At 43.9% G+C, this 25,943-nt stretch overlaps 1 protein-coding gene across 1 annotated transcript in view; it reads left to right on the top strand.

Moving 5' to 3' along the window:
• SLC15A1 (solute carrier family 15 member 1) overlaps nt 1-8,715 on the top strand; it is a 76,062-nt gene extending 67,347 nt beyond the window's left edge. Inside the window, exons 22-23 of the mRNA XM_040336133.1 lie at nt 638-745; nt 7,765-8,715. Of these exons, the coding sequence (XP_040192067.1) occupies nt 638-745; nt 7,765-7,965 (309 nt within the window). The 3' untranslated portion in view covers nt 7,966-8,715. The remainder of the gene's footprint in view (nt 1-637; nt 746-7,764) is intronic.
• The last annotated feature ends 17,228 nt before the right edge of the window (nt 8,716-25,943 follow it).

Below are 25,943 nucleotides of genomic sequence, written 5' to 3'. Positions count from 1 at the left end.
GTTACCCCTCTGTCTTAGGCTAAATGCAGGCATCTGCATTTGGATTCAGTTTCATTTAATGAAGTTGGCCTTCCTTTTTTCCTGCAGTTTCTAAATGTAAACTATGACAAAACACACCAGTGAGGGGGCCACTCTACAAATATTTGTCTACAAGCAGGGCTTTTTTTCAGGGGGAACTTGGGGGAACTCAGTTCCACCACCTTTGGCTCAGACCCTTTTGGTGCCTGCTCACCACAATCACTTGTAAACACAGAAGTCTGGTTTCTGTGTTTATAAGTGACAGCGCTGCACTCTGTGTGTAATCCCCCTGAACTCTGCACTCTGTATGTAATGCAATCCTGGTATTTAATGCCCCTTTAAGACCCTTCTACTGTTTGTGAAATCTGAACGGGGTCGTGGTTGAGTTCCTGCACCTATTTTCTGAGAAAAAAAGCTCTGTCTACAAGTAACTATAACACAGCACTTTGTTTTATCCACTGAATTAAAATAGAACAGTAGAACTATCTCCAACAAACAAAAGTAGTTATTACTTACATACAATATACAGCTCACAACCAATTCCCTGATTACTGGCACGTTGACTGGGCTTTCAGGGTGCCATGGAAAGGTTTCTGATCATTTTCTCTTTTCCGGGCAGGCTCCATCCAACATGAAATCTGTGCTCCAGGCAGGATGGCTACTAACAGTGGCTGTTGGTAATATTATTGTCCTTATTGTGGCTGGAGCTGCAGGTCTCGGTGAACAAGTAAGAAATCCATTTGCATTTATTATATATTTTATTTAACCACAAAATGTACTGGATAATTAATATTCTATCTTTTTTTCCCACTGTAGATTTTAGTTCAGATAGTGAAGATACTTAAAAAGCAGTTTTTTTTTCGATCCACAAACAATAATCAGAGCTAAATCTGTAGAAAGGCAAATCAAAGATCTTCCTATTTTTCTTTATCTATTCTTCCATGTAGACAGCTATTGATGTTTATGATACAGCTCAGTCACCAAACTCCAATGCAAGGGGGTAATTGTATTCCAACATCTGTAGTACCATTAGCATGGACACAGTGAGATGATACATTTATGTTAGCAGGTTTCAGCTATGAATATATCTAATTTTGACTCCTGATTATCTCTTCTCAAGGGAGAATTCAATGTCAGTTTCATTGAAATGGTAGAGTTTTGCATCAATAAAAGGTATCCAAGTCCAAGAACATAAAATGTCATATATTGCATCTTACCAGTCCTTAGATGTGGTGGCTGCATTCATTTTACTTTTTTAAGGATTTTTTGCCTTTATTTTCACCTAGTGATCCTGCCAGTAGCACACTTCCTGTCTTAGGCCGCGTACACACGATCGGTTAAACCGATGAGAACGGTCTGATGGACCGTTTTCATCGGTCCAAACCGATCGTGTGTGGCCCCCCATCGGTTATTTATCCATAGGTTAAAACAAAGCAATCTTGTTTTAAATTTAACCGATGGATACCTAACTGATATAAAAAAAACAATCGTTTGTAGGCACGTCCATCGGTTAAAAGTCCACGCATGCTCAGAATCAAGTCAACACATGCTTGGAAGCATTGAACTTTGTTTTTTTCAGTACGTCATTGTGTTTTACGTCACCGCATTCTGACACAATCGTTTTTTTAACCGATGGTGTGTTGGCACGACTTACCATCAGTCATCTTCATCTGTTAACCGATGAAAACGGTCCATCAGACCGTTTTCATCGGATGGACCGATCGTGTGTACAGGGCTTTATGGTGGTCATTATATTCATTCATGGTACTGCGACTATAGAAAAGCACCTTAGGAGAGGAAGTGTTATGAACAGAAACACAGAAGAGTGATGGTAGAAAAAGGACCAAGAGGTCCATCTAGTCTTTTTATATTTATACATTTGTTTTAACTTTTTGTCTATAGTATAAGTATAGATCTAAGTCCGTTTACTGTTGACTCACTACCTCTGCTGGAAGTCTATTCTAAGCATCAACTGTTCTTTTAGTAAAACAATACTTTCTAAGATTAGTTTTGAGCTTTCTTCCTGCTAGTTTGAGCTCATGTCCCTGTGTTTTTGATCTTACCTTCATATTGAAAATTGTGCCCTTATGAGCCTTATTCACCTCCTTGATGTAATTAAAAGGTTACAACCAGGGCTCTAGTCCTGCGGGAACGCGTGGGAACGGAGTTCCTGCACTTTTTTCACAGCAGGAACGCAGTTCCCTTTGCAGGACTAGAGCAGCCGAGAGCAGCCGAGCCGCCCAAGCCAATCCTTCACCAAGCGGCGATGCCCAGCTCAAGTCACTGTCAGGGGTAGGCAAACCTTAGTAATCCTTTATGTTACTGGCCGCTTCCTGTATATGGATTCATTGGGTAGTGTGCGGGTATTCCGTCACTTCCTGGATGCCGCAATGTCTCCTGGGAGCTTTTGTCATTGTTCCCAGGAGACATTGCGGAGGTCTGCCGCGAATTATTGCGGGATTTAGAAAGAACTTGCTTTAAAAAACATGCGGTTTAGTAATTATGCATATGAGTGTATAATTTTATTTTTTGGTGGGGGAGTGGATCTTGGGTGGGAGTTCCCACACTTTTTTCCCCAGGACTTGACCCCTGGTTACAACCATGTCCCCCCTTTCCCTTCTTTCCTCCAGACTACAGAAAGCATCTCCCTTCTCATCTCTGTAAAATTAGGGGGGAGTGTTCTGTAGCTAAATGAGAGAAATAAGAACAATACTAACTGATAACAGTGCAGCAGAGAGCACCGGATGTTGTCAGCTAACATTCTAGCAAAATTAAGGGGGTTGTAAAGGATTTATTTTTTTTCCCCTAAATAGCTTTCTTTACCTTAGTGCAGTCCTCCTTCACTTACCTAATCCTTCAATTTTGCTTTTAAATGTCCTTATTTCTTCTGAGAAATGCTCAGTTCCTGGTCTTCTGTCTGTAACTCAACACCGTAATGCAAGGCTTTCTTCCTGGCGTGGAGAAAGCCTCTTGAGGGGGGAGGGGGCAAGCAGGCAAGTCAGGACACTATCTACTTTGCAAATAGAGAAAGGAGCTGTGTGTTAGTGGGCATCCTGCTCGCCCCCTCCCCCCTCAAGAGGCTTTCTCCACACCAGGAAGAAAGCCTCGCATTACGACAGAAGAACAGGAAGTGAGCATTTCTCAGAAGAAATAAGGACATTTAAAAGCAAAATTGAAGGATGAGGTAAGTGAAGGAGGACTGCACTAAGGTAAAGGAAGCTATTTAGGGAAAAAAATGGTTCCTTTACAACCCCTTTAAGCGGTTATTTTTGCACTAATCAAACATATATAACAAAACACTTTCAATTGTATAATTAAAGTGGTTGCAAAGTCACATGTATTAATTAATTATTTGGCTCTCTCTGTTTTAAGTCCCTGATCAGTACAGTGTGTGTGTGTTTTTCTTAAAATTATAATGCTAAATACCTTCTTTGCAGAGCCATGCTGTCCTGTCATGTGACCTCCCTCTACTTCCCTTCCCGAATAAGTGAGTACAGTGGGAGGGGCTGAGATGTCCCTCTGATGAATGCAAGCTAGCAGAGGGAGGTCACGTGTCTGCACAACAGGGTTCTCTGAAAAGAAGGTATTTAGCATTATAATTTTGGAAAAACACACACTGTACCAGGGATGGACTGGCTATTGGGACTACAGGGAGTTTCCCGGTGGGACGATGGCTCAGTAGGCCGGCTTCAGTGACAGCGGACCGCCGCCCCCCTCCGCTCCTCTGTCTCTCCCTTCCCGCAACGCTCACCTCATCACCCTGCCCACAGCGCTCAACTGGGGGGGAACAAAGAAGCAGGGGGAGGAGCAGGGGGGATGACAGAGGAGCATGGGGGAGGGGACAGACAGCTGACTCAAATGGCCTGAGAGTTTCTCACTTCTGCCTAATTTTGTCCCATAAGGGGGGGGCACCAAACTGATTCTTTGCCCCGGGTGAAATAATGTCTAGCTTCCCCACTGGTACTGCCTATAAGAGTACCAGTACCAGCCGTTTTACTCTAATAAAGTAAAACGGCTAGTGGCTAGTGAAGAGGGAGAGGGGGCTTGGGTGGTCGGGGGGTGCGGGAGTTGTCCGGCCGCTGTGGGAGAGACCTTTTAAAGTGGGCCAGTCTGGATGAAGTCCAGGGCCAAATTTTTGTCCCAGTCCAGCCCTGCACTGTACCGAACAGGGACATAAAACAGAGAGGATCAAAATAATTAATACAGTACATGTTTCTTTACTTTACAAGCACTGGAGCAGCTGCAGGTAATATAATTACACAGGGAGGAGAGGAGAAGAACGATGCAGAGACGCTAAGGAGATAGCTCTCTGAACGACAGAGGCGCGTAAGCTGACCACGCTATCAGATTTCAGCAGTCATAACAAACGTGGTCAGTTTACAGAGGGGTAGACAGGACCAGGCAGGATGAGCCAGGTAATGTACAACATAGAAAGGGACAGTTGAGATGGCAAAAGCACTGTGCTATACAGTGGGGATCGAAAGTTTGGGCACCCTAGGTAAAAATTTGTATTAATGTGCATAACGAAGCCAAGGAAAGAAAAATCTCCAAAAGGCATCAAATTACAGATTAGACATTCTTATAATATGTCAAAAAAAGTTAAATTTTATTTCCATCATTTACACTTTCAATATTACAGAAAACAAAAAAATGGCGTCTGCAAAAGTTTGGGCACCCTGCAGAATTTATAGCATGCACTGCCCCCTTTGCAAAGCTGAGACCTGCCAGTGTCATGGATTGTTCTCAATCATCGTCTGGGAAGACCAGGTGATGTCAATCTCAAAGGTTTTAAATGCCCAGACTCATCTGACCCTGCCTCAACAATCAGCACCATGGGTTCTTCTAAGCAGTTGTCTAGAAAACTGAAACTGAAAATAGTTGATGCTCACAAAGCTGGAGAAGGCTATAAGAAGATAGCAAAGCATTTTCAGATGTCAATATCCTCTGTTCGGAATGTAATTAAGAAATGGCAGTCATCAGGAACTGTGGAAGTTAAAACAAGATCTGGAAGACCAAGAAAAATATCAGACAGAACAGCTTGCAGGATTGTGAGAAAAGCAATTCAAAACCCACATTTGACTGCACGATCCCTCCAGAAAGATCTGGCAGACACTGGAGTTGTGGTACACTATTCCACTATAAAGAGATACTTGTACAAATATGGTCTTCATGGAAGAGTAATCAGAAGAAAACCTCTTCTATGTCCTCACCACAAAAATCAGCGTTTGAACTTTGCAAATGAACATATAGACAAGCCTGGTGCATTTTGGAAACAAGTTCTGTGGACAGATGAGGTTAAAATAGAACTTTTTGGCCGGAATGAGCAAAGGTACGTTTGGAGAAGAAAGGGCACAGGATTTAATGAAAAGAACCTCTGTCAAACTGTTAAGCATGGGGGTGGATCAATCATGCTTTGGGTTTGTATTGCAGCCAGTGGCACAGGAAACATTTCACGAGTAGAAGGAAAAATGGATTCAATAAAATTTCAGCAAATTTTGGATGGTAACCTGATGCCATCTGTGAAAAAGCTGAAGTTAAAGAGAGGATGGCTTCTACAAATGGATAATGATCCTAAACACACCTCAAAATCCACGGGGGATTACATCAAGAGGCGTAAACTGAAGGTTTTGCCATGGCCTTCACAATCTCCTGACCTCAACATAATTGAAAATCTATGGATAGACCTTAAAAGAGCAGTGCGTGACAGACAGCCCAGAAATCTCAAAGAACTGGAAGACTTTTGTAAGGAAGAATGGGCAAAGATACCTCAAACAAGAATTGAAAGACTCTTGGCTGGCTATAAAAAGTGTTTACAAGCTGTGATACTTGCCAAAGGGGGCAGTACAAGATATTAACTCTGCAGGGTGCCCAAACTTTTGCAGATGCCTTTTTTTTGTTTTTTGTAATTTTGAAAGTGTAAATGATGGAAATAAAATCTAACTTTTTTTGACATATTATAAGAATGTCTAATATGTATTTTGATGCCTTGTGGAGATTTTTACATCTTTCCTTGGCTTCGTTATGCACATTAATACAAATTTCTACCTGTGGTGCCCAAACTTTCGATCCCTACTGTATGTCTGTAGCATGTTTTTTTTCCAGGGTTACAACCACTTTAACAGTTTAAAATGGAGCAGATTTATTACATTTATAATTTAATGAACATGCATAAGTTTGTTGTTAGGGTTTACATGCACTATAACTTAAAAAATCCCTGTAATATGCAGCCTAAAAATGTTCCATCTTTAAAAATAAAAAAACTTGGGTCACACTGTAGTATAAATCACTGGTATGTTTAGTGCCTTGAAAAAGTATTTATATCCCTCGAAATTTTCCACATTTTGCCATGTTAGAACCAAAAACGTAAATGTATTTTATTGGAATTTTATGTGATAGACCAACACAAAGTGGCACATAATTGTGAAGTGGAAGGAAAATGATAAATGGTTTTCCATACATTGTAGAACCACTTTTCGTTGCAATTAAAGCTGCAAGTCTTTTGGGGTATATCTCTATCAGCTTTACACATCTAGAGAGTGAAATTTCTGCCCATTGTCCTTTGCAAAATAGCTCAAGCTCTGTCAGATTGGATGGAGAGCATCTGTGAACAGCAATTTTCAAATCTTGCCACAGATTCTCAATTGGATTTAGGTCTGGACTTTGGTCCATTCCAACACATGAATATGCTTTGATCTAAACCGGTGATATGCAATTAGCGGACTTCCAGCTGTTGCAAAACTACAAGTCCCGTCATGCTTGTGGCTGTCAGAGTCTTGCTATGCCTCATGGGATTTGTAGTTCTGCAACAGCTGAAGGTCCGCTAATTGCATATCCCTGATCTAAACCATTCCATTGTAGCTCTGGTTGTATGTTTAGGGTGTTGGAAGGTGAACCTCCGCCCTAGTCTCAAGTCTTTTGAAGACTCTAACAGATGGGACTTCTTATGGCTTTCTTTAAACACTGGCTTTCCTCTTGCCACTCTTTCATTAAGGCCAGAATTGTGGAGCGCACGACTAATAGTTGAGCTGTGGATCTCTGCAGCTCCTCCAGAGTTACCATGGGCGTCTTGGCTGCTTCTCTGATTAATGCTCTCCTTGCCCAGCCTGTCAGTTTAGGAGGATGGTCATGTCTTGGTAGGTTTGCAGTTGTGCCATACTCTTTACATTTTTGGATGATGGATTGAACAGTGCTTTATGAGATGTTCAAAGCTTGGGATATTTTTTTATAACCTAATCCTATTTTAAACTTCTCCACAACTTTATTCCTGACCTGTCTGGTGTGTTCCTTGGCCTTCATGATGCTGTTTGTTCACTAAGGTTCTCTAACAACCTCTAAGGGCTTCACAGAACAGCTGTATTTATATTGAGATTAAATTACACACAGGTGGACTCTATTTACTAATTACTAATTACGTGCCTTCTGAAGGCAATTGGTTCCACTGGATTTTAGATAGGGGTATCAGAGTAAGGTGGGCCGAATACAAATGCACGCCACACTTTTCAGATTTTGTTTGTAAAAACTTTTGAAACCCATTTATTATTTTCCTTCCACTTCACAATTATGTGGCACTTTGTGTTGGTCTATCACATAAAATCCCAATAAAATACATTTACGTTTTTGGTTGTTACATGACAAAACGTGGAGAATTTCAAGGGGTATGAATAATTTTTCAAGGCACTGTTTTTTTTTATGTTTATGATATATTCAACTCTTTCTTAACTCATTTTTTTCTGGTTGTTTTTACAGTGGGCAGAGTATGTACTCTTTGCTGCTCTGTTAGTGGCAGTATGCATCATCTTTGCTGTTATGGCCTATTTCTACACATATGTTGATCCTGCAGAAATCGAAGCCCAGTTTGATTCTGATGGGAAAAAAAAGAAGGAGAAGGAAAAAGAAGCTTTAGGTTATGAAATTGGAGATGGACCTCAGTCACAAACGAAAATGTAATTTGACTTTGCCCTTGTCTGGCTATGTAAATGTTGTACTCATTCAGGACACTGGACAGAAGCCTATGACACCCTTGGCAGATGCTGCTCAAGATTTGTTTACAGTAAGGAGAACTGATGGAAGCTGCCCAATCCTTTGTCAGTTGCTTTAAGAGAAACAACCTACTTCTGGAGATTGAAAGGCTGCTGAACATTAAACGCAAGTCGTGTTATTCAAATCAAGTGTTGATTCAGAAAATATTTTTAGTAGGGCAGAACAAAGATGAAGTGTACACATCAGCCAATCACATTTCTGTTCACTGCTGTCAGATAAACTAGAGATTATTTGTTAGTGGTTATTGCTATTTACACATTCTGTTTCTTAAAGAAAAAAAATATAGTTTTTATATGTCACTTATAGGAAAAAAGAATCAGATATAATAAAGATACAATAAAGAACCATGTACAATTGTTTTTGTCTTTGGCCAGCCGATAGCTAATTTTCTGTATTACCAGCCTATGTCCTTTAGTATGATTTTCTTAAAAATTATTTCTTATTCTTAAAAGGAAGTCTGTTGTGTGTAAGTAAAAAAAAAAAAACTCCCATTGTACAGTTTTATGTCAAATATCTTCATTTCAACAAGCTTAAAAAAAAACATTGATTTGTAAAAGTTATGATTAGATTTCTACACTAACTTGTGTTTTATGTTTATTGCACCTTTAAAGTTCATCAGTTGTATGAATTATTTCAGATAAACCTGTAAAAGAGAGATACATAATCTTCTATGCTTCTTGTATTATATATTAATATATTATTACTTTACCAATTGCATGCAGTTCACAGAACTATATACTTTGTTTTGCATTTTGGATAGAGTAAGGGAGGGACATAACCTCTGTCAGTTTATTATTTGCCATCTGTGTCCCATTGGGGAGATTTCCATTCACTTCCTGTCTCATAGCCAAAAAAGGAAGTGAGAGGTAATTCCTGCAATTTACGGAATCCCTTGGGGACCCCCAGGTCATCAGAAATAGTGTCCTCATTGGACAATATCCCCTTGTAACAGCTCTAGGGAACGGGAGTAAACCACAACTGCGGATGCAAGGATTTCAATGCTCTTCCTTATGTGAGAATTCAGTATTAAGCACCAGGTGTTACTCCACACAAACAGGAGTTTTGGGGTTCTCTACATCATCTCTCTCTCACATAAAGATAGGCGTTGAGCTACTGAGCTTGGACGCATTACAACATGCGACCAGAGCTTAGCGTTTAAAATTATAGTATGTACTAAAGATTTTAATGCACAACTGTACGCCAGTGATTATCAGTATTACATAGCGTCGTGCATTAGGCGACTAAGGGAGAAGGTATGAAATACGTCAACCCTTCGCATAGGAAGGTTTAGGCGAACATGTTCCGCAACTTAGGGTATAGGCCCATAAACAAGTAGCATGAAAAAAGTGTGAGTATGGCCTCAAATAAAATTAATAATAAGGCATAAAAACATACCATCATCCCAGTTTGAAATGGAGAAAAAGGGGGGGAGGGTGGGAACAAGGAAGTAGTTGCTGGGACTAAGCCTGCCCACCCAGTTGAATGAAGGGACTATCTCGGTACTGATAGAACACAATAAACATAATTGTATTAAAAAGATTTATTAAAAATAAAAATGCAAAAACAAGCAAATGTACACATCGATTGGTCCAAGTTTCGACTAGTTTCGCGGATTACCGCTTCATCAGGAAAAAACAATCTACAAAATTGAATGATACAATAAGAACATGTAATATGATTCAGCAATAGGGTATGTAAAACATAAGAACAGTAAGCTTACCCGAATGAGCAAAATCCCTCTTCATCCCTCCTCTCTTTGGTTTGTATGTATTCCTCTCATTTGGTTCTCCTCCTTTCTCGTCATTTCTTCATTAGGTGGCCCACTCCCCTTCTCTTTCTCAACCCCCTCCCCTCCTTCCCCTTTCCCCCCTCCCCTCCTTTTCCTCCCCCCCCTCCCTCCCTCTCCTTCCCAAACCCCCCTCCCTTCTTTTTCCTTCCTTCCTCCCCCCCCCTGCCATGGTATGGGTCTCATGGGGTTTATACATGTCTATTTTTACAGTTCCACGACCAAAACACCCCCTTGTCTGCCGCGGGGGGAACCAATGGGTCCGCCCGGCTCTGCGCCTTAGCAATTTGCTCATTCGGGTAAGCTTACTGTTCTTATGTTTTACATACCCTATTACTGAATCATATTACATGTTCTTATTGTATCATTCAATTTTGAAGATGGGTTTTTCCTGATGAAGCGGTAATCCGCGAAACTAGTCGAAACTTGGACACATCGTTGATGTGTACATTTGCTTGTTTTTGCATTTTTATTTGTAATAAATATTTTTAATACAATTATGTTTATTGTGTTCTATCACTACCGAGATAGTCCCTTCATTCAACTGGGTGGGCAGGCTTAGTCCCAGCAACTACTTCCCTGTTCCCACCCTCCCCCCCTTTTTCTCCATTTCAAACCGGCATGATGGTACGTTTTTATGCCTTATTATTAATTTTATTTGAGGCCATACTCACACCTTTTTCATGCCACTTGTTTATGGGCCTATGCCCTAAGTTGCGGAACATGTTCGCCTAAACCTTCCTATGCTAAGGGTTGGCGTATTTCATACCTTCTCCCTTAGTCGCCTAATGCACGACGCTATGTAATACTGATAATCACTAGCGTACAGTTGTGCATTAAAATCTTTAGTACATACTATAATTTTAAATTTTAAATTTTTAATAAATCTTTTAAATACAATTATGTTTATTGTGTTCTATCAGTACCGAGATAGTCCCTTCATTCAACTGGGTGGGCAGGCTTAGTCCCAGCAACTACTTCCCTGTTCCCACCCTCCCCCTCTTTTTCTCCATAAACAAGTAGCACTTATGTCAGCACGTAGTAAATAGGCGTTGTAGCGACAACTAATAATTGCATCTAGGAGGCAATATAGCTCAGGTACTTTATGAGAGTACACATGGTAAATAGGAGTTGTAGCGACAACTAATAGTTGCATCTAGGAGGCAATATAGCTCAAGTCCGTTGAGAGTACACGTAGTAAATAGGAGTTGTAGCGACAACCAATAATTGCATAAGAGTGGCAACCATAGATCAGGTAATAATAGTTGCATTTGAGAGGCAAATATAGCTGAGGTAATTTGAGAGTAAATGTTGGCGATAGCAACTAGTAATTGCATATAAAGGGCATCTATAGCACAGGTATTTTGAGAGTGTATGTCCCTTTAAGATACTCTGCAGCGACAGCTAAAGACACACCAGTCAGTCCCAAGAAGTATGTTAATAGCCACAAGTCATAATAGATATCAGCAATTGTTTTAGGTGGTAAGTATGCAGCAGATGTTTCTATAGAACTACAAGTGACACAATTGCTACGTATCCGTTTGCAGGGCTTCAATGTAGACAACAAGGGATTCCGTAGTGTAGGTTGTCCTGTAGGAAGATCTCTTTAGAGGGTGCAGCGCAGATGCAGGAGAGGATGGTTTCCAGCCTGGGATTGATGGTTCCTGTAGTTCCTTTGTGGCAGGCATCCAGGATGGTAGGCTCTTCAGTTTTAGGAAAGGAAGGTTGCTATAGCCTTTTGGTAGCCAAGCCAGCTACGGCTGAAAATAATATAACAACGTTTGTGTTTAAAATGTATGCCTTTATAGGCAGCAGTCAAATGGTTAAGTTTTTTTCTAGACAAGAAAAAATTGGCATTTTTTGCACCCAGGCATCAATTTGATCTGGTATGTCAGAGAATTGGTTTGCTTAAGCTGTATATTTAGATGAACGCATCCTTAGAACACTAATATACAAGACATCTCAGTTTGGGGTTTCCCAATACCATATTTAATTTACCTTGAAGCAGATCTAAACCCTAGAACAAAAATAGAATGTATTGCAGCCTGCCTTTCTTTTGATGTGATGACTGCGTTAATTTTACCTTTTTTATTATTATTATTTATTTATTTTATCTGGTGATCTTGCCAGAAACACACATCCTGTTCCAGGGTGCTGTATCTAGGAGGAACAGTGTTGACACCCAAGAAGGGAGTGTGTGTGGGAGAACTATATAGCACCGCCCCCTCTCCATAACATAGAGGGAGGTGTTTTATAGTAGATATAGCGGAGAACAGTGCTACCTGATAACGGTTTGCAGAGGAAGAGACGAAGGAGATCCTTTTTCTTAATCAATATCTATTTCTTTAGGACTTTAGGGGGTTTTTAGGTCTGTTTTCTGACACATTTCTGACTTCTGCTTAGTTTTTTAAGTGCTGTTTAAACAACTGCCCCATTTGCCACATGTTTGTGCGATAAAATACTGATTAGCTAGAAATAGGAGACAAAACATATATGATCTTAGGTCAACCATCCTACTTTACACCTTTTTTTTTTCAACAGCCACATTAGGCATTTTTAGTGTGCAAGATTGTGTGCAAGAGGGGGATAGAGGGATTCAAAGGCAATTACAAAGCAATAGGTCAATAAGCTAAAAACAAACCCAATTATTAGTAATACAAAGGTAACCAGCACTCCAAAATGTATGCTTCACACTTTTCTGTTAGTTCATGTTGTCACATTCTCTGAATGGTGCCTGTATGAACACCAAAGGACCAAATGTCTGATCAGAATGCAGCAGGACAGCTGCTCAGCACAGGACCCATAATCTAGTGAAGAACACTGTAGTAGCAGTATTTACTACAGTGATTTTTCATCTTCTAGAGCAGGGGTGTCAAACTCAATTTCATTGTGGGCCGCATCAGCATTATGATTGTCCTTAAAAGGGCCAGTTGTATCTGTAAGATTAGATGTCCAGCGCAACCCCGTCCCCTTACATTAGATGTCAAGAGCCACCCCACCATCAGAAGTTGAGTCCCCCACTCTCCCTTATATCACAGTGCACCCCCCTTACCTTATGCTGCTGCTGGGAAGAAGCTGCATACAGTGCTTGAAAGCAGAAAATAAGGGTCTGGAGAAGGACCAGAGGAGGGCTGGAGCTCTCCTGCAGCTGCAGGAGAGGTGCGAGGGCCACATGAAATGGCCTGGAGGGCCGGATTCGGCCCACGGGCCTTGTGCTTGACACCTGTGTTTTGAAGGGATCGCAGAGGCATAACATATGCACAGTTACATTGGTCCAAGCTGGATCAATGTAATTTATGTAAAAACCTGGATTTCTTCTTTAGCTGTCAGACTTAAGTGGTTGTGAAGGCAAAATCATTTTTCACCTCAATGCATTCTCTGCATTAAGGTAAAAAAAACTTCTGTGCTCATCCCCCCCCCCCCCCCCAAATATATTCCCCTGAAACCAATCGCAGTCCAACCTTGTGCTTGAGCATTTCTGCACTTTGTCTCTTTAATGGACATTGAGCCAGTAGTGGTAGTCATTTGCTTTCTTCTGCTGTCAATCAAATCTACTGGGAAGGGAGCGGTGGGGTTAGGCCAAGCTGTGCTGTGTGTGTCAATAGATGGACACATAACAGGTCGGGATCAAGCTCAAACAAAAGGGACGAAGGAGTCAGGAGTGCCAGTGGGGGACCCTAGAAGAAGGACCCAGGCTTCTCTGTGCAAATGCATTTTACAAAGCAAGTACTTATGGCATGTAAGGGTAGGGTGATTGGGTGGTCATCACGTCCTTCATATTTCCCTCCTTGGTGGGTGCCAAGCTAGGGTCACATGAGAGGCCTACCCTAGGGTAGGTTCTTCTGGGCTATGCTAGGCACTTTGTACAGGGTTACTGCCTTATACATGGGGTACCTTTAGTTGCACAGACAACTGAACTCTAATAAACTCTTTTGATGTAATGTACACCACCACCTTGCCCTTTCCAGCTTCCAGCATATCACCACTACCTCACTCCCAGTAGAGGTATTGGACCCAGCTGTGCATCAAGCACTGACTCCATGAGTGCGCTTCAATTAACTCTTCCATACCTGTGGTCCAGAGTCAAGGTTTCAAAAGCTTTACTAAAGAATAAGTTAACAAAATAAAATGTAGTCTTCCTAACATCCATAGTCCCTAACCTAGCTTGTGGCTGCCTCAGCATACCTGCACAGGAAAGAGTCCATTATTGGCATGACGGTAGTATCCAGGATTGGCATCTTCATGGCAATAGCTGGGTCCTGAGGGCAAGTGTGCCTTAATGGTCATTCCGGACTTGGCATATTTAGCCGACCAACAGGGTGGAGTCTGGCAATGGTACCAACAGCTTCTTGAGTGAGTGTGAGCCCTCCAGCAGTTTGGGTATAGGCCACTGCTGTCCCTTTTTAAAATAGACAGAACCAGTGGGTCGGACCCAGGAATGCCTGCCAATACAAAAAAAACACACTTAATGCTAACCTTCCCAGCTGGGGCAGCCTTAAACTCTACCTGCCTACAGACACGTTTAACATTTTTCTAAATATGTATACCTTTACAATCACTTTAATTGCCTGGATCCATCACTCCACTGATAACCTATCCAGAGATGCCATTCCTAGTAAGAGATGCATATAGAACACCTAAAATTGTTTTGGGCATCACAAACTCCATTGGCAGAGCACTCAAATCACTTGCAGTGAAATCACTTTTAATGCTGATGCTCAAAAATGCTTGTTCCATACATTCAAGTCAATGTCCCCTTGTAACTAGTTCAACCCTATGAGCAAAAAGCTAGATCTCCTGTATGGAGCTTGCTTTGCAAAGCAAACACTTCCAGTTTTAATAACCTTTCAGCACAGTAAAAGTTCTCACTCCTCATACTAGTAACCGTGTCTGTTTCTAGACCTCCTTAGGTTCCCCTGAATTCAGCTTGTAGATATATTCTCGAATATTGTCTCACAAGGGACCATTTAATACAACCCAGGAATTGGTTATCCTTTGTAGGGATTGCCCTAAACTGAATGCAGTTATTCAACTTTATCTGCAGGTATGCCCCAAACTTTTTTAATTAAAATTTTTCCCAGGGATACAATTTCATCTGTGAATTCAGTAACTATAATTTAATATAATGTTGCCTTTATCTACATTTGGACATTTTAACTGGCAAGCATGTATAGGACACGATTCAGAAACCATAGTATTTGTTCAGTAAATTTACATATATGTAGCCCTGTTATGGGGTGGGGGTCATATGAAGTTGCCCTCTCCACACAGGCTATGGGGCTAACCTGTAGGTAACTAACTGAGCCTTCTCTAAAGGAAAAGTGGACTACGAATATATAATTGGCAGTGCCTCCATCTAGAACAGGGCTGCAGTGCAGTGGTGGCCCGTGCATTAGGGGTGCAGGGCACCGCCTCCCCCCCTGTCCATGCATCCGGCCCCCTGGAGTGGGGAGTGTTTTTTTAAGCACGTGATTAGAGCCAGAGGCACTGCACCCTGATCTCACCCAGTTATGTGATGATAGCGAATTCATTTTCGCTATTTTCACACTAGGCGGAAGAGGAGACAGTATGATGGAGGAGCAGACAATGGCGCCATCGCTGCCCACACTCTGGGAGAGGAGGAGGGGACACCACAGCCCGGCAAACAGGTAAGTGCCAGACCGCCCATGGGGGGTTTTGTGAATGCTGTGCCACTGGGTGGCAGGTGGGGTAGTGCTGTCAGTGCTGCGCCATCAGGGGGTGGTTTTTGTGTGCCGCCCCCTCAGAAGAAAAACCCACCAGCTGCCACTTCTCCAGTGTATGTAGAGATGATCCCTTTCTAGGACAATAACTAGTAACTCAACAAAAATAACTAACAGCAGTAGTACTAATACACTCAGCATATATTTATAAGAGTAAAGATATGCAGACATACCAGCAGGTGATTAGTGTAACTTTATATATGATAAAGTGATGGCATTCCATACAACCAAAGCAATAACAGGAAGAATGTACATACATTTTTTCAGAGAAGAACAGTGTATATATCTATCTATCTATATATATCCGGATATATAACTAAAGGCCTTCAACAATAATACCTCATCAGGGGCCCCTGATGAGCTGGCTTGCAAGAGGTAACACAATCCGGCTTGAGAGGACGAACACTGATGCATCTATGGAGTGGTGGCTTCCTGGGGACGCTTGTACAGACGAACACAGCAATGGCAAAGAAGTCTGGAACATGCTACCTGCAAGGCAAATCCGGCCTATCTCTTGGTCCCTAACCTGACTATGGGCTATCAATGTTACTGGACCGCTACCTATCTAAGTCGCCATCGGAAGCCTAGGTTATCGCTACCCTGAGTTGTTTATCGTCCCCTAGGCTAATACTAGCTAGGAACCCCGACCAAAAAAGGGACACTGTTGCTTTAAATAATGAAGTGAGAGATAACACAAAATCAATCACTTGATAGGTTATAATTAAATGAGCTTTGCTCTAATACACTTGAGAATAGCCCAAGTACAGTGGTAATAAAAAGTCTACACGCCCCCATTTAAATGGTCAGGTTTCTGTGATGTAAAATAATGAGACAAAGATAAATCTCAGAACTTTTCCCACTTTTAATGTGACCTACAAACTATACAACTCAGTTGAACAACAAACTGAAATCTTTTAGGTGAAGGGAAGTAAAAATAAAAAAAATAACTGATATGGTTGCAGAAGTGTGCACACCCTTAAACTAATACTATGTTGAAGCACCTTTTGATTTTATTACAGCATTCAGTCTTTTTGGGTATGAGTCTATCAGCATTGCACATCTTGACTTGGCAATATTTGGCCACTCTTCTTTGCAAAAACACTCCAAATCTGTTATAATGCAAGGGCACCTCCTGTGCACAGCCCTCTTCAGATCACCCCACTGATTTTCAATTGAATTCAGGTCTGGGCTCTGGCTGGGCCATTACAAAACTTTAATATTCTTTGGTGAAGCTATTCCTTTTCTTGATTTGGATGTATGCTTTGGGTCATTGTTATGCTGAAAGATGAATTTCCTCTTCATGTTCTGCTTTCTAGCAGAAGTCTGAAGGTTTTGTGCCAATATTGACTGGTATTTGGAACTGTTCATAATTCCCTCTACCTTGACTAAGGCCCCTGTCACAGCTGAAAAAAACAGCCCCAAAGCATGATGCTGCCACCACCATGCTTCACTGTGGGTATGGTGTTCTTTTGGTATTGTTTTTGCACCAAACATATCTTTTGGAATTATGGCCAAAAAGTTCAACCTTGGTTTCATCAGACCGTAACACATTTTCCCACATGCTTGTGGGAGACTTCAGATGTGTTTTTGCAAAATTTAGCTGGGCTTGGATGTTTTTCTTTGTAAGAAAATGCATCTGTCTTGCCACTCTACCCCATAACCCAGACATATGAGGAATACGGGAGATTGTTGTCACATGTACCACATGTGGAAAAAGTTCTGAAATGATTTATCTTTGTCTAATTTTTTAATATCACAGAAACCTGACATTTTAACAGGGATGTGTAGATTTTTTATATCCACTGCAAATAGAAAGTTTCAGTGAATCTGAGAAGCCTCAACAGATATAGGGGCAGATCCACATACATACGCTGCGCCCGGCGCAGATGTAAGATACGCTACGCCGCTGTAACTTACTTGGCTTTGGTTTGAATCCTCAACGAATTCGCGCCGTAAGTTACGGCGGCGTAGTGTATCTCTCGCGGCGTAAGGGCACGGAATTCAAATTGTGCGGGTAGGGGGCGTGTTTCATTTAAATGAAGCGCGTCCCCGCGCCGAACGAACTGCGCATGCGCCGTCTGTAAAAACTCCCAGGGTGCATTGCTCCACGTCATTGTTTTCAACGTGAAAGTAAATGGTGTCCAGCCCCATTCACCGACGACTTATACAAACGACGTAAAATTTTCAAAATTAGACGCGGGAACGACAGCCATACTTAACATTGAGTACACCACCATATAGCAGCTTTAACTATATCCCGGAAAAAGCCGAACGGAAACAACGTAAAAAAATGCGACGGCCGATCGTACATTCGTGGATCGTCGGAAATAGCTAATTTGCTTACTCGACGCGGATTACGACGGGAACGCCACCTAGCGGACGCCGAAAAATTGCATCTAAGATCCGACGGCGTACGAAGACGTACACCTGTCGGATCTAACACAGATGCCGTCATATCTTGTTTTGTGGATACCAAAACAAAGATACGACGCGCAAAATTTGAAATTACGCGGCATATCAAGAGATACGCCGGCGTAATTTCTTTAAGGATCTGCCCCATAGTATCTCTGATTCCCACAGAGGAGTGATAGTAATATAACAAACATTGAGCTACACAGTAACACTTGCCTATATTGTATTGTCCCTTTTCAGTCTGGAAGGATGACTGAATGGATGGATGGATACAGCAAATAATCAGCCTGCAGCAACTCTTGGCCTGCAAAGCATGTGTCTGGCCACTCTCTCCTCCTCTTCCTGTAAGACATCCATATACATAGCCTTGAAGGGTCTCCTGACACCTTCAGCCCCGGACCATTTTGCTGGCCAAAAACCAGGCCACTTTTTGCGATTTGGCACTGCATTGCTTTAACTGAAAATTGCGCGGTCGTGTGACGTGGCTCCCGAACAAAATTTACGTCCTTTTTTCCTCACAAAAAGAGCTTTCTTTTGGTGGTATTTGATCCCCTCTGCAGTTTTTATTTGTTGCGCTATAAACAAAAATAGAGCGACAATTTTGAAAAAAATTCAATATTTTTTTACTTTTTGTTATAATAAATATCCCCCAAAAATGAATATATATATAAAAAAAAAAAAATTCCTCAGGTTAGGCCGATCAGCGATTTTTATTGTGACTGTGACATTATGGCAAAAATATCGGACACCACTAGGTGGCACTAAAGGGGTTAAAGCAGGGGTGGGCAATTATTTTTTCGATGGGGCCACATGAGAACCTAAAAATATTTTGGAGGGCCGGGCCAAAAGGCTAAACTCAATACTGCATAAAATCAATTGTATTTCTTTATAAAAAGCAGTAAATATCATTGTTGGAAAACTGGGGGACAGAGGCTGGGGACATGACACAGGAGGGGGACAGAGGCTGGGGACATGACACAGGAGGGGGACAGAGGCTGGGGACATGACACAGGAGGGGGACAGAGGCTGGGGACATGACACAGGAGGGGGACAGAGGCGGGGGACATGACACAGGAGGGGGACAGTGGCTGGGGACCTGGCACAGGAGGGGGACAGAGGCTGGGGACATGACACAGGAGGGGGACAGAGGCTGGGGACATGGCACAGGAGGGGGACAGAGGCTGGGGACATGGCACAGGAGGGGGACAGAGGCTGGGGACATGACACAGGAGGGGGACAGAGGCTGGGGACATGACACAGGAGGGGGACAGAGGCTGGGGACATGACACAGGAGGGGGACAGAGGCTGGGGACATGACACAGGAGGGGGACAGAGGCTGGGGACATGACACAGGAGGGGGACAGAGGCTGGGGACATGACACAGGAGGGGGACAGAGGCTGGGGACATGACACAGGAGGGGGACAGAGGCTGGGGACATGGCACAGGAGGGGGACAGAGGCTGGGGACATGGCACAGGAGGGGGGACAGAGGCTGGGGACATGGCACAGGAGGGGGACAGAGGCTGGGGACATGGCACAGGAGGGGGACAGAGGCTGGGGACATGACACATGAGGGGGACAGAGGCTGGGGACATGACACAGGAGGGGGACAGAGGCTGGGGACATGACACAGGAGGGGGACAGAGGCTGGGGACATGACACAAGAGGGGGACAGAGGCTGGGGACATGACACAGGAGGGGGACAGAGGCTGGGGACATGACACAGGAGGGGGACAGACGCTGGGGACATGACACAGGAGGGGGACAGAGGCTGGGGACAGGCAGCCACTGTTTAATCAATAACAATTGATTAAACAGTGGCTGCATGTGATGGCACAGTGGCTGCTTGTGATGGGCACAGTGGCTGCATTTGATGGGCACAGTGGCTGCGTGTGATTGGCACAGTGGCTGCGTTTGATGGGCAGAGTGGCTGCGTGTTATTGGCACAGTGGCTGCGTGTGATTGGCACAGTGGCTGCGTTTGATGGGCACAGTGGCTGCATGTGATTGGCACAGTGGCTGCGTGTGATTGGCACAGTGGCTGCGTGTGATTGACACAGTGGCTGCATGTGATTGGCACAGTGGCTGCATGTGATTGGCACAGTGGCTGTCTTTGGGAACAGTGGCAACAATTGATTGCACAGTGGCTGAGTGTGATTGGCACAGTGGCTGCGTTTGATGGGAACAGTGGCTGCGTGTGATTGGCACAGTGGCTGCGTGTGATTGGCACAGTGGCTACGTGTGATTGGCACAGTGGCTGCGTGTGATTGGCACAGTGGCTGCGTGTGATTGGCACAGTGGCGACAATTTATGGTGGCGAAGTGGCTGCGTGTGTTGGCACAAGTGGCTGCGTGTGTTGGCACAAGTGGCTGCGTGTGTTGGCACAAGTGGCTGCATGTGTTGGCACAAGTGGCTGCGTGTGATGGGCACAGTGGCTGCGTGTGATTGGCACAGTGGCTGCGTGTGATTGGCACAGTGGCTGCGTGTGATTGGCACAGTGGCGACAATTTATGGTGGCGAAGTGGCTGCGTGTGTTGGCACAAGTGGCTGCGTGTGTTGGCACAAGTGGCTGCATGTGTTGGCACAAGTGGCTGCGTGTGATGGGCACAGTGGCTGAGTGTGATTGGCACAGTGGCTGCGTGTGATTGGCACAGTGGCTGCGTGTGATTGGCACAGTGGCGACAATTTATGGTGGCGACGTGGCTGTGTGTGTTGGCACAAGTGGCTGCGTGTGTTGGCACAAGTGGCTGCATGTGTTGGCACAAGTGGCTGCATGTGCTGCGTGTGATGGGCACAGTGACCCCTCCCGGCCCTGCCTACTGTTATCACCGCAGCGGGGAACATAACAGACAGCGTTCGTTTGAACAGCTGTTTTCCCCGCTGCGCATAGACACTCCCCCTTGGACGGATCTGTCCAATCGCGAGCAAGGGGGAGTGTCTATGTGACTCCCCCTTGCTCGCGATTGGACAGATCCGTCCAAGGGGAAGTGTCTATGCCATAGACACTCCCCCTTGGACGGATCTGTCCAATCGCGAGCAAGGGGGAGTGTCTATGTGACTCCCCCTTGCTCGCGATTGGACAGATCCGTCCAAGGGGGAGTGTCTATGCGCGGCGGGGAAAACAGCTGTTCAAACGAACGCTGTCTGTTATGTTCCCCGCCGCGGTGATAACAGTAGGTTGCGGCGGCGGGGGTGGGCCGGATTAAAAGGTCCGCCGGGCCGTATACGGCCCGCGGGCCGTAGTTTGCCCAGGTCTGGGTTAAAGGATCACTAAAGGAAAAAATCTTTTTAGCTAAATAGCTTCCTTTACCTTACTGCAGTCCTGTTTTCATGTTCTCATTGTTCGTTTTTGCTATGATGTTGCTGTAATCCTTCTCTATTCTGAACAGTCTGTTTCCTGATGAAAAAAGTCATGGGAGCTTTCTCTCTGTGGCACCAATCAAGGAGGTGTGATTACTGTGTGTCTTAAACCCCTCAGAACCAATCACTTTCGTTTTAAAAAACCATCACTGTCCTCTATTGGCTCTGTACTTCACAGAAGCATGAAACTAGATGCATAAACGAAACTGAGACTACAGGTACAATATACGATTGATTTTTTATCTATTTTGAATCATTTTTAAAAGGAATCAGTTAACTATTATGTCTCTATACCCTGTAAACAGTCATTTCAGCAAAACATTTTTTTTCCTTTACAACTCCTTTAAGTCAGTCCTAGGGAGTGATTCTATGGCCCCATACACACGAGAGGATTTATCCGCGAATACGGTCCAGCGGACCGTTTCCGCGGATAAATCCTCTCGAGGATTTCAGCGTATTTCCATGCGATGGAGTGTACTCACCATCGCATTGAAATCCGCGCCGAAATCCTCTGGCGATGCCGTGTCGCGCCGTCGCCGCGATTATGACACGGCGACGTGCGCGACGCTGTCATATAAGGAATTCCACGCATGCGTCGAATCATTACGACGCATGCGGGGGATCCCTTCGGACGGATGGATCCGGTGAGTTTATACAGACGAGCGGATCCATCCGTTGGAATGGATTCCAGCAGATAGATTTGTTTAGCATGTCAGCAAATATTCGATCTGCTGGAATCCATCCCAGGGGAGAAATATCCACGGAAACAGATCCGCTGGAGTGTACACACCATAGGATCTATCCGCTGAAACCCATTTGCTGGGATTTTTCAGCGGATGGATTCTATCGTGTGTATGGGGCCTTAGGCCGCGTACACACGGTCGATCCATCCGATGAGAATGGTCCGACGGACCGTTTTCATCGGCTCACCGCTGAAGCAGACTGATGGTCTGATGTGCGTGCACACCATCAGTTCAAAAACCGATCGGGTTAGAACGCGGTGAGGTAAAACACACGACGTGCTGAAAAAAACGAAGTTCAATGCTTCCAAGCATGCGTCGACTTGATTCTGAGCATGCGCGGGTTTTGAACCGATGTTTTTGTGTACTAAGCATCGGTTTTGACCGATGGTCAGCCGTCCTTCGGTTCGATTTTAAAGCAAGTTCTAAAACTTTGGTCTGAAGGACAAAAGTCCGATGGGCCGTACACACGGTCGGTTTGGATCGATGAAACTGGACTTCGGTACGTTTTCATCGGTTTGGACCGGTCGTGTGTACGTGGCCTTACTGTTAGGGGGCGTGGCTACCAGTGACACATCACTGATCACCGTCCCCGATCATGGAAGCGGTGAGATAAGTGACATGTCACTAGGCAGAACAGGAGAATACCTTGTTTACAAAGGCATCCCCCTGTTCTGCCTTTGCCGACCGCAATCGCGGGCCACCCTGGAACATCGAGCACACTCGCGAGGCACGCGGCGGGCACGCACGTGCACCCACTGGGCGGCAAAGTTAAAGGGACATACAGGTACGCCCATTTGCCTGGCTGTGCCAAGTTGTCGACATATATGTGTGTGCGGCGGTCAGCAAGTGGTTAAGCAAGGGCAGGAAACAACTTCTTAGCAGGAAGAATCCGTTTGTAATAAGAACTCTATGATAGGCATGAATGTAAACAACCTCACAGGCGGTGTACAAAAGAACACATCCCTACATATACATATTTGCATGAAATCTGTAAAAGACTGGTAATGGTTTAGTACCTTTTCCTTACAATTCATGTCATGGTTTTGAACCCAAACAGGGATAGACTCTACCGGCATTTACATTTTTTTCAACATTGTCGTGCAGGTTTCCATCATCATACCACCATCAAAAACATACTGGTAGGTTTTCTGCCTTCTACCTGCTCCCACATCCTCATTCTGTGCCTAGGCAAGAATGATGTCACCTGTTTTTTTCCCTATGGACATGGGAATGTAGGCCATACCAATTCATACCTTAATAAATAATAACACCAAACTAAGACCATCAAAGATAGCTCTTCAACCTATAAGGTAAAGTGACCTGAACCTGCCCTCACAAGGGGGGTTTATATACCCCTCCCTGCACGTGCATGAGGCAAGCAGTACACGTGTTTTTCCCGCTCAAAGAACACCTGCTTCCCGCTCAAATACACGTGATCTTCCCGCCCAAACTACCTCCACTGCATGACTATTTACTATTGGGATGGCCACAATCCCATGCTGTGGGCACTAATAATGCCCCCTTGCTCATTCTGAAAAGGACATCTGACATTTGATAAAGTTGACTGATAATGTTCCAGCTTTCACCATGAGGTGGCAGCAAAATCATTCTTTATTAGAGATACTACTTTGTGAACAAAAATAGTCTGTTTATGAGAATAATTTATTTAAACCAAGATCACTACAAGTAAATGATAGACTAGTAAGATTTACAAATATGTGCAACATTTTAATGAATTCAGTTACATACAGACTTCTGTTCTCTAGCCCAATAGAGGTATTTTCAGCACTTTGAACATTTTAACCGCTAAACTTCAGAACCATTTCACATTTCAGCTATAGGGCTATTAATGCCACAATGGGCCAGATCCACGTAGCGGATCGTAATTTTCGGCAGGCGTAGCGTATCGTATTAACGCTACGCCGCCGCAACTTTGAGAGGCAAGTGCTGTATTCACAAAGCACTTGCCTCTAAAGTTACGGCGGCGTAGCGTAAATCTGCCGGCGTATGGGCGTGGAATTCAAATGTTAAAGATGTGGGCGTGTTTTATGTTAATTTTACATGACCCGGCGTAAATGAAGTTTTTTCTGAACGGAGCATGCGCCGTCCATGGGGGTATCCCAGTGCGCATTCTCGAAAATTAACCCGCAACAAGCCAATGCTTACGACGTGAACGTCATTCTAAGCAAAGCCCTATTCGCGAACGACTTACGCAAACAACGTAAAATTTAAACGCGGGAACGACGTTCATACTTAACATTGAGTAGGCCTCATATAGCAGGGGTAACTTTACGCCGAAAAAAGCCTTACGGAAACGACGTAAAAAAATGCGCCGGCCGGACGTACGTTTGTAGATTCGCGTATCTAGCTAATTTGCATACTAGACGCGGAATTCGACGGAAGCGCCACCTAGCGGCCAGCGTAAATATGCACCTTAGATTTGACGGCGTACTAAGACGTACGCCAGTCGGATCTAGCCCAGCTTCAGGCGTATCTTGTTTTGTGGATACAAAACAAAGATATGCCGGAGCAAAATGGAAGTTACGCGGCGTATCAATAGATACGCCGTCGTAACTTCTTCGTGGATCTGCCCCAATATGTTTTTAAAAACATTTAAAAAAAAAATGTATTGCTATAAAGTACAAATTTTATTCTGCAATTTTTCCCATTTACATAACATTAAAATATTCTGGTACAAAGCATAATAAAAACGTACATATTTAGCATTCAAAAACTGGTCACAACCTTTTTAGAACAGTAGCCACAAGCCAGTGTCCATAAAGGAATGTACAGTTTGTTGTGTCTGTCAGACTTAAAATACTCGGTATACATACAGTTCAATTATGTGTTTGGGAAAAGATCTAGAAAATGAAGAGGAACCCCATATAAGCATGAAGAGAAACTATAAGGATATAATATACAAACTCCATGCAGCGTCCTGCTGTCAAGTAAACGTTATACTCTAGATGACCAAACAGTTTGCCTGCAATTTGAAGAATCAAATAAATCGAACATATCATTGATTAGGTGATTCTCTTTACAAACAATTTACTTTACTGGAGATGGACAAGTGACCCACACTTGTTGGGCTCATTACTAGGAGTGATTTGGCTTTCATGCCTCCCAGGGAATTAACAGAGTGCCATTTTAACAGAGCAGATAGACCCATTTCCGGTCTACCGGCGCTAGCTTCTATTTACAAGTGAAACAAAAACTAGCACAGATTATCAGAGGGAATTTGGCAGATTTCCATACATTTTCCATATAGAAAAAAAGGTGTGGCCTTGAGATCAGAGCATGCTGCTCCAGCTCTTCTTTCTCTGTCCTGTGTGCAGGGGTGTATTTAGGTTTTGTGCTGCCCTAGGCCTGGTGAAACTTGCGCACCCCCTACTTACTATATATGACGCACCCCTTCCTTTTTAAGACCCGTCCTGTCATTTTCATGGGATGAGGACAGAGGGACGCAGTGGGATGATGACAGAGGGACAGGGTGGGATGAGGACAGGGTGGGATGAGGACAGGGTGGGATGAGGACAGGGGGACAGGGTGGGATGAGCACAGAGGGACAGGGTGGGATGAGGACAGGGGGACAGGGTGGGATGAGCACAGAGGGACAGGGTGGGATGAGGATAGGGTGGGATGAGAACAGGGTGGGATGAGGACAGGGGGACAGGGTGGGATGAGCACAGAGGGACAGGGTGGGATGAGGACAGGGGGACAGGGTGGGATGAGCACAGAGGGACAGGGTGGGATGAGGATAGGGTGGGATGAGGACAGGGTGGGATGAGGACAGGGGGACAGGGTGGGATGAGCACAGAGGGACAGGGTGGGATGAGGATAGGGG

Source organism: Rana temporaria, chromosome 2, assembly GCF_905171775.1.
Source record: "Rana temporaria chromosome 2, aRanTem1.1, whole genome shotgun sequence".
Taxonomy (NCBI): Eukaryota; Metazoa; Chordata; class Amphibia; order Anura; family Ranidae; genus Rana; species Rana temporaria.
Note: the sequence above shows the minus strand (reverse complement) of the source record. Positions and strands in the feature narration are given on the sequence as shown.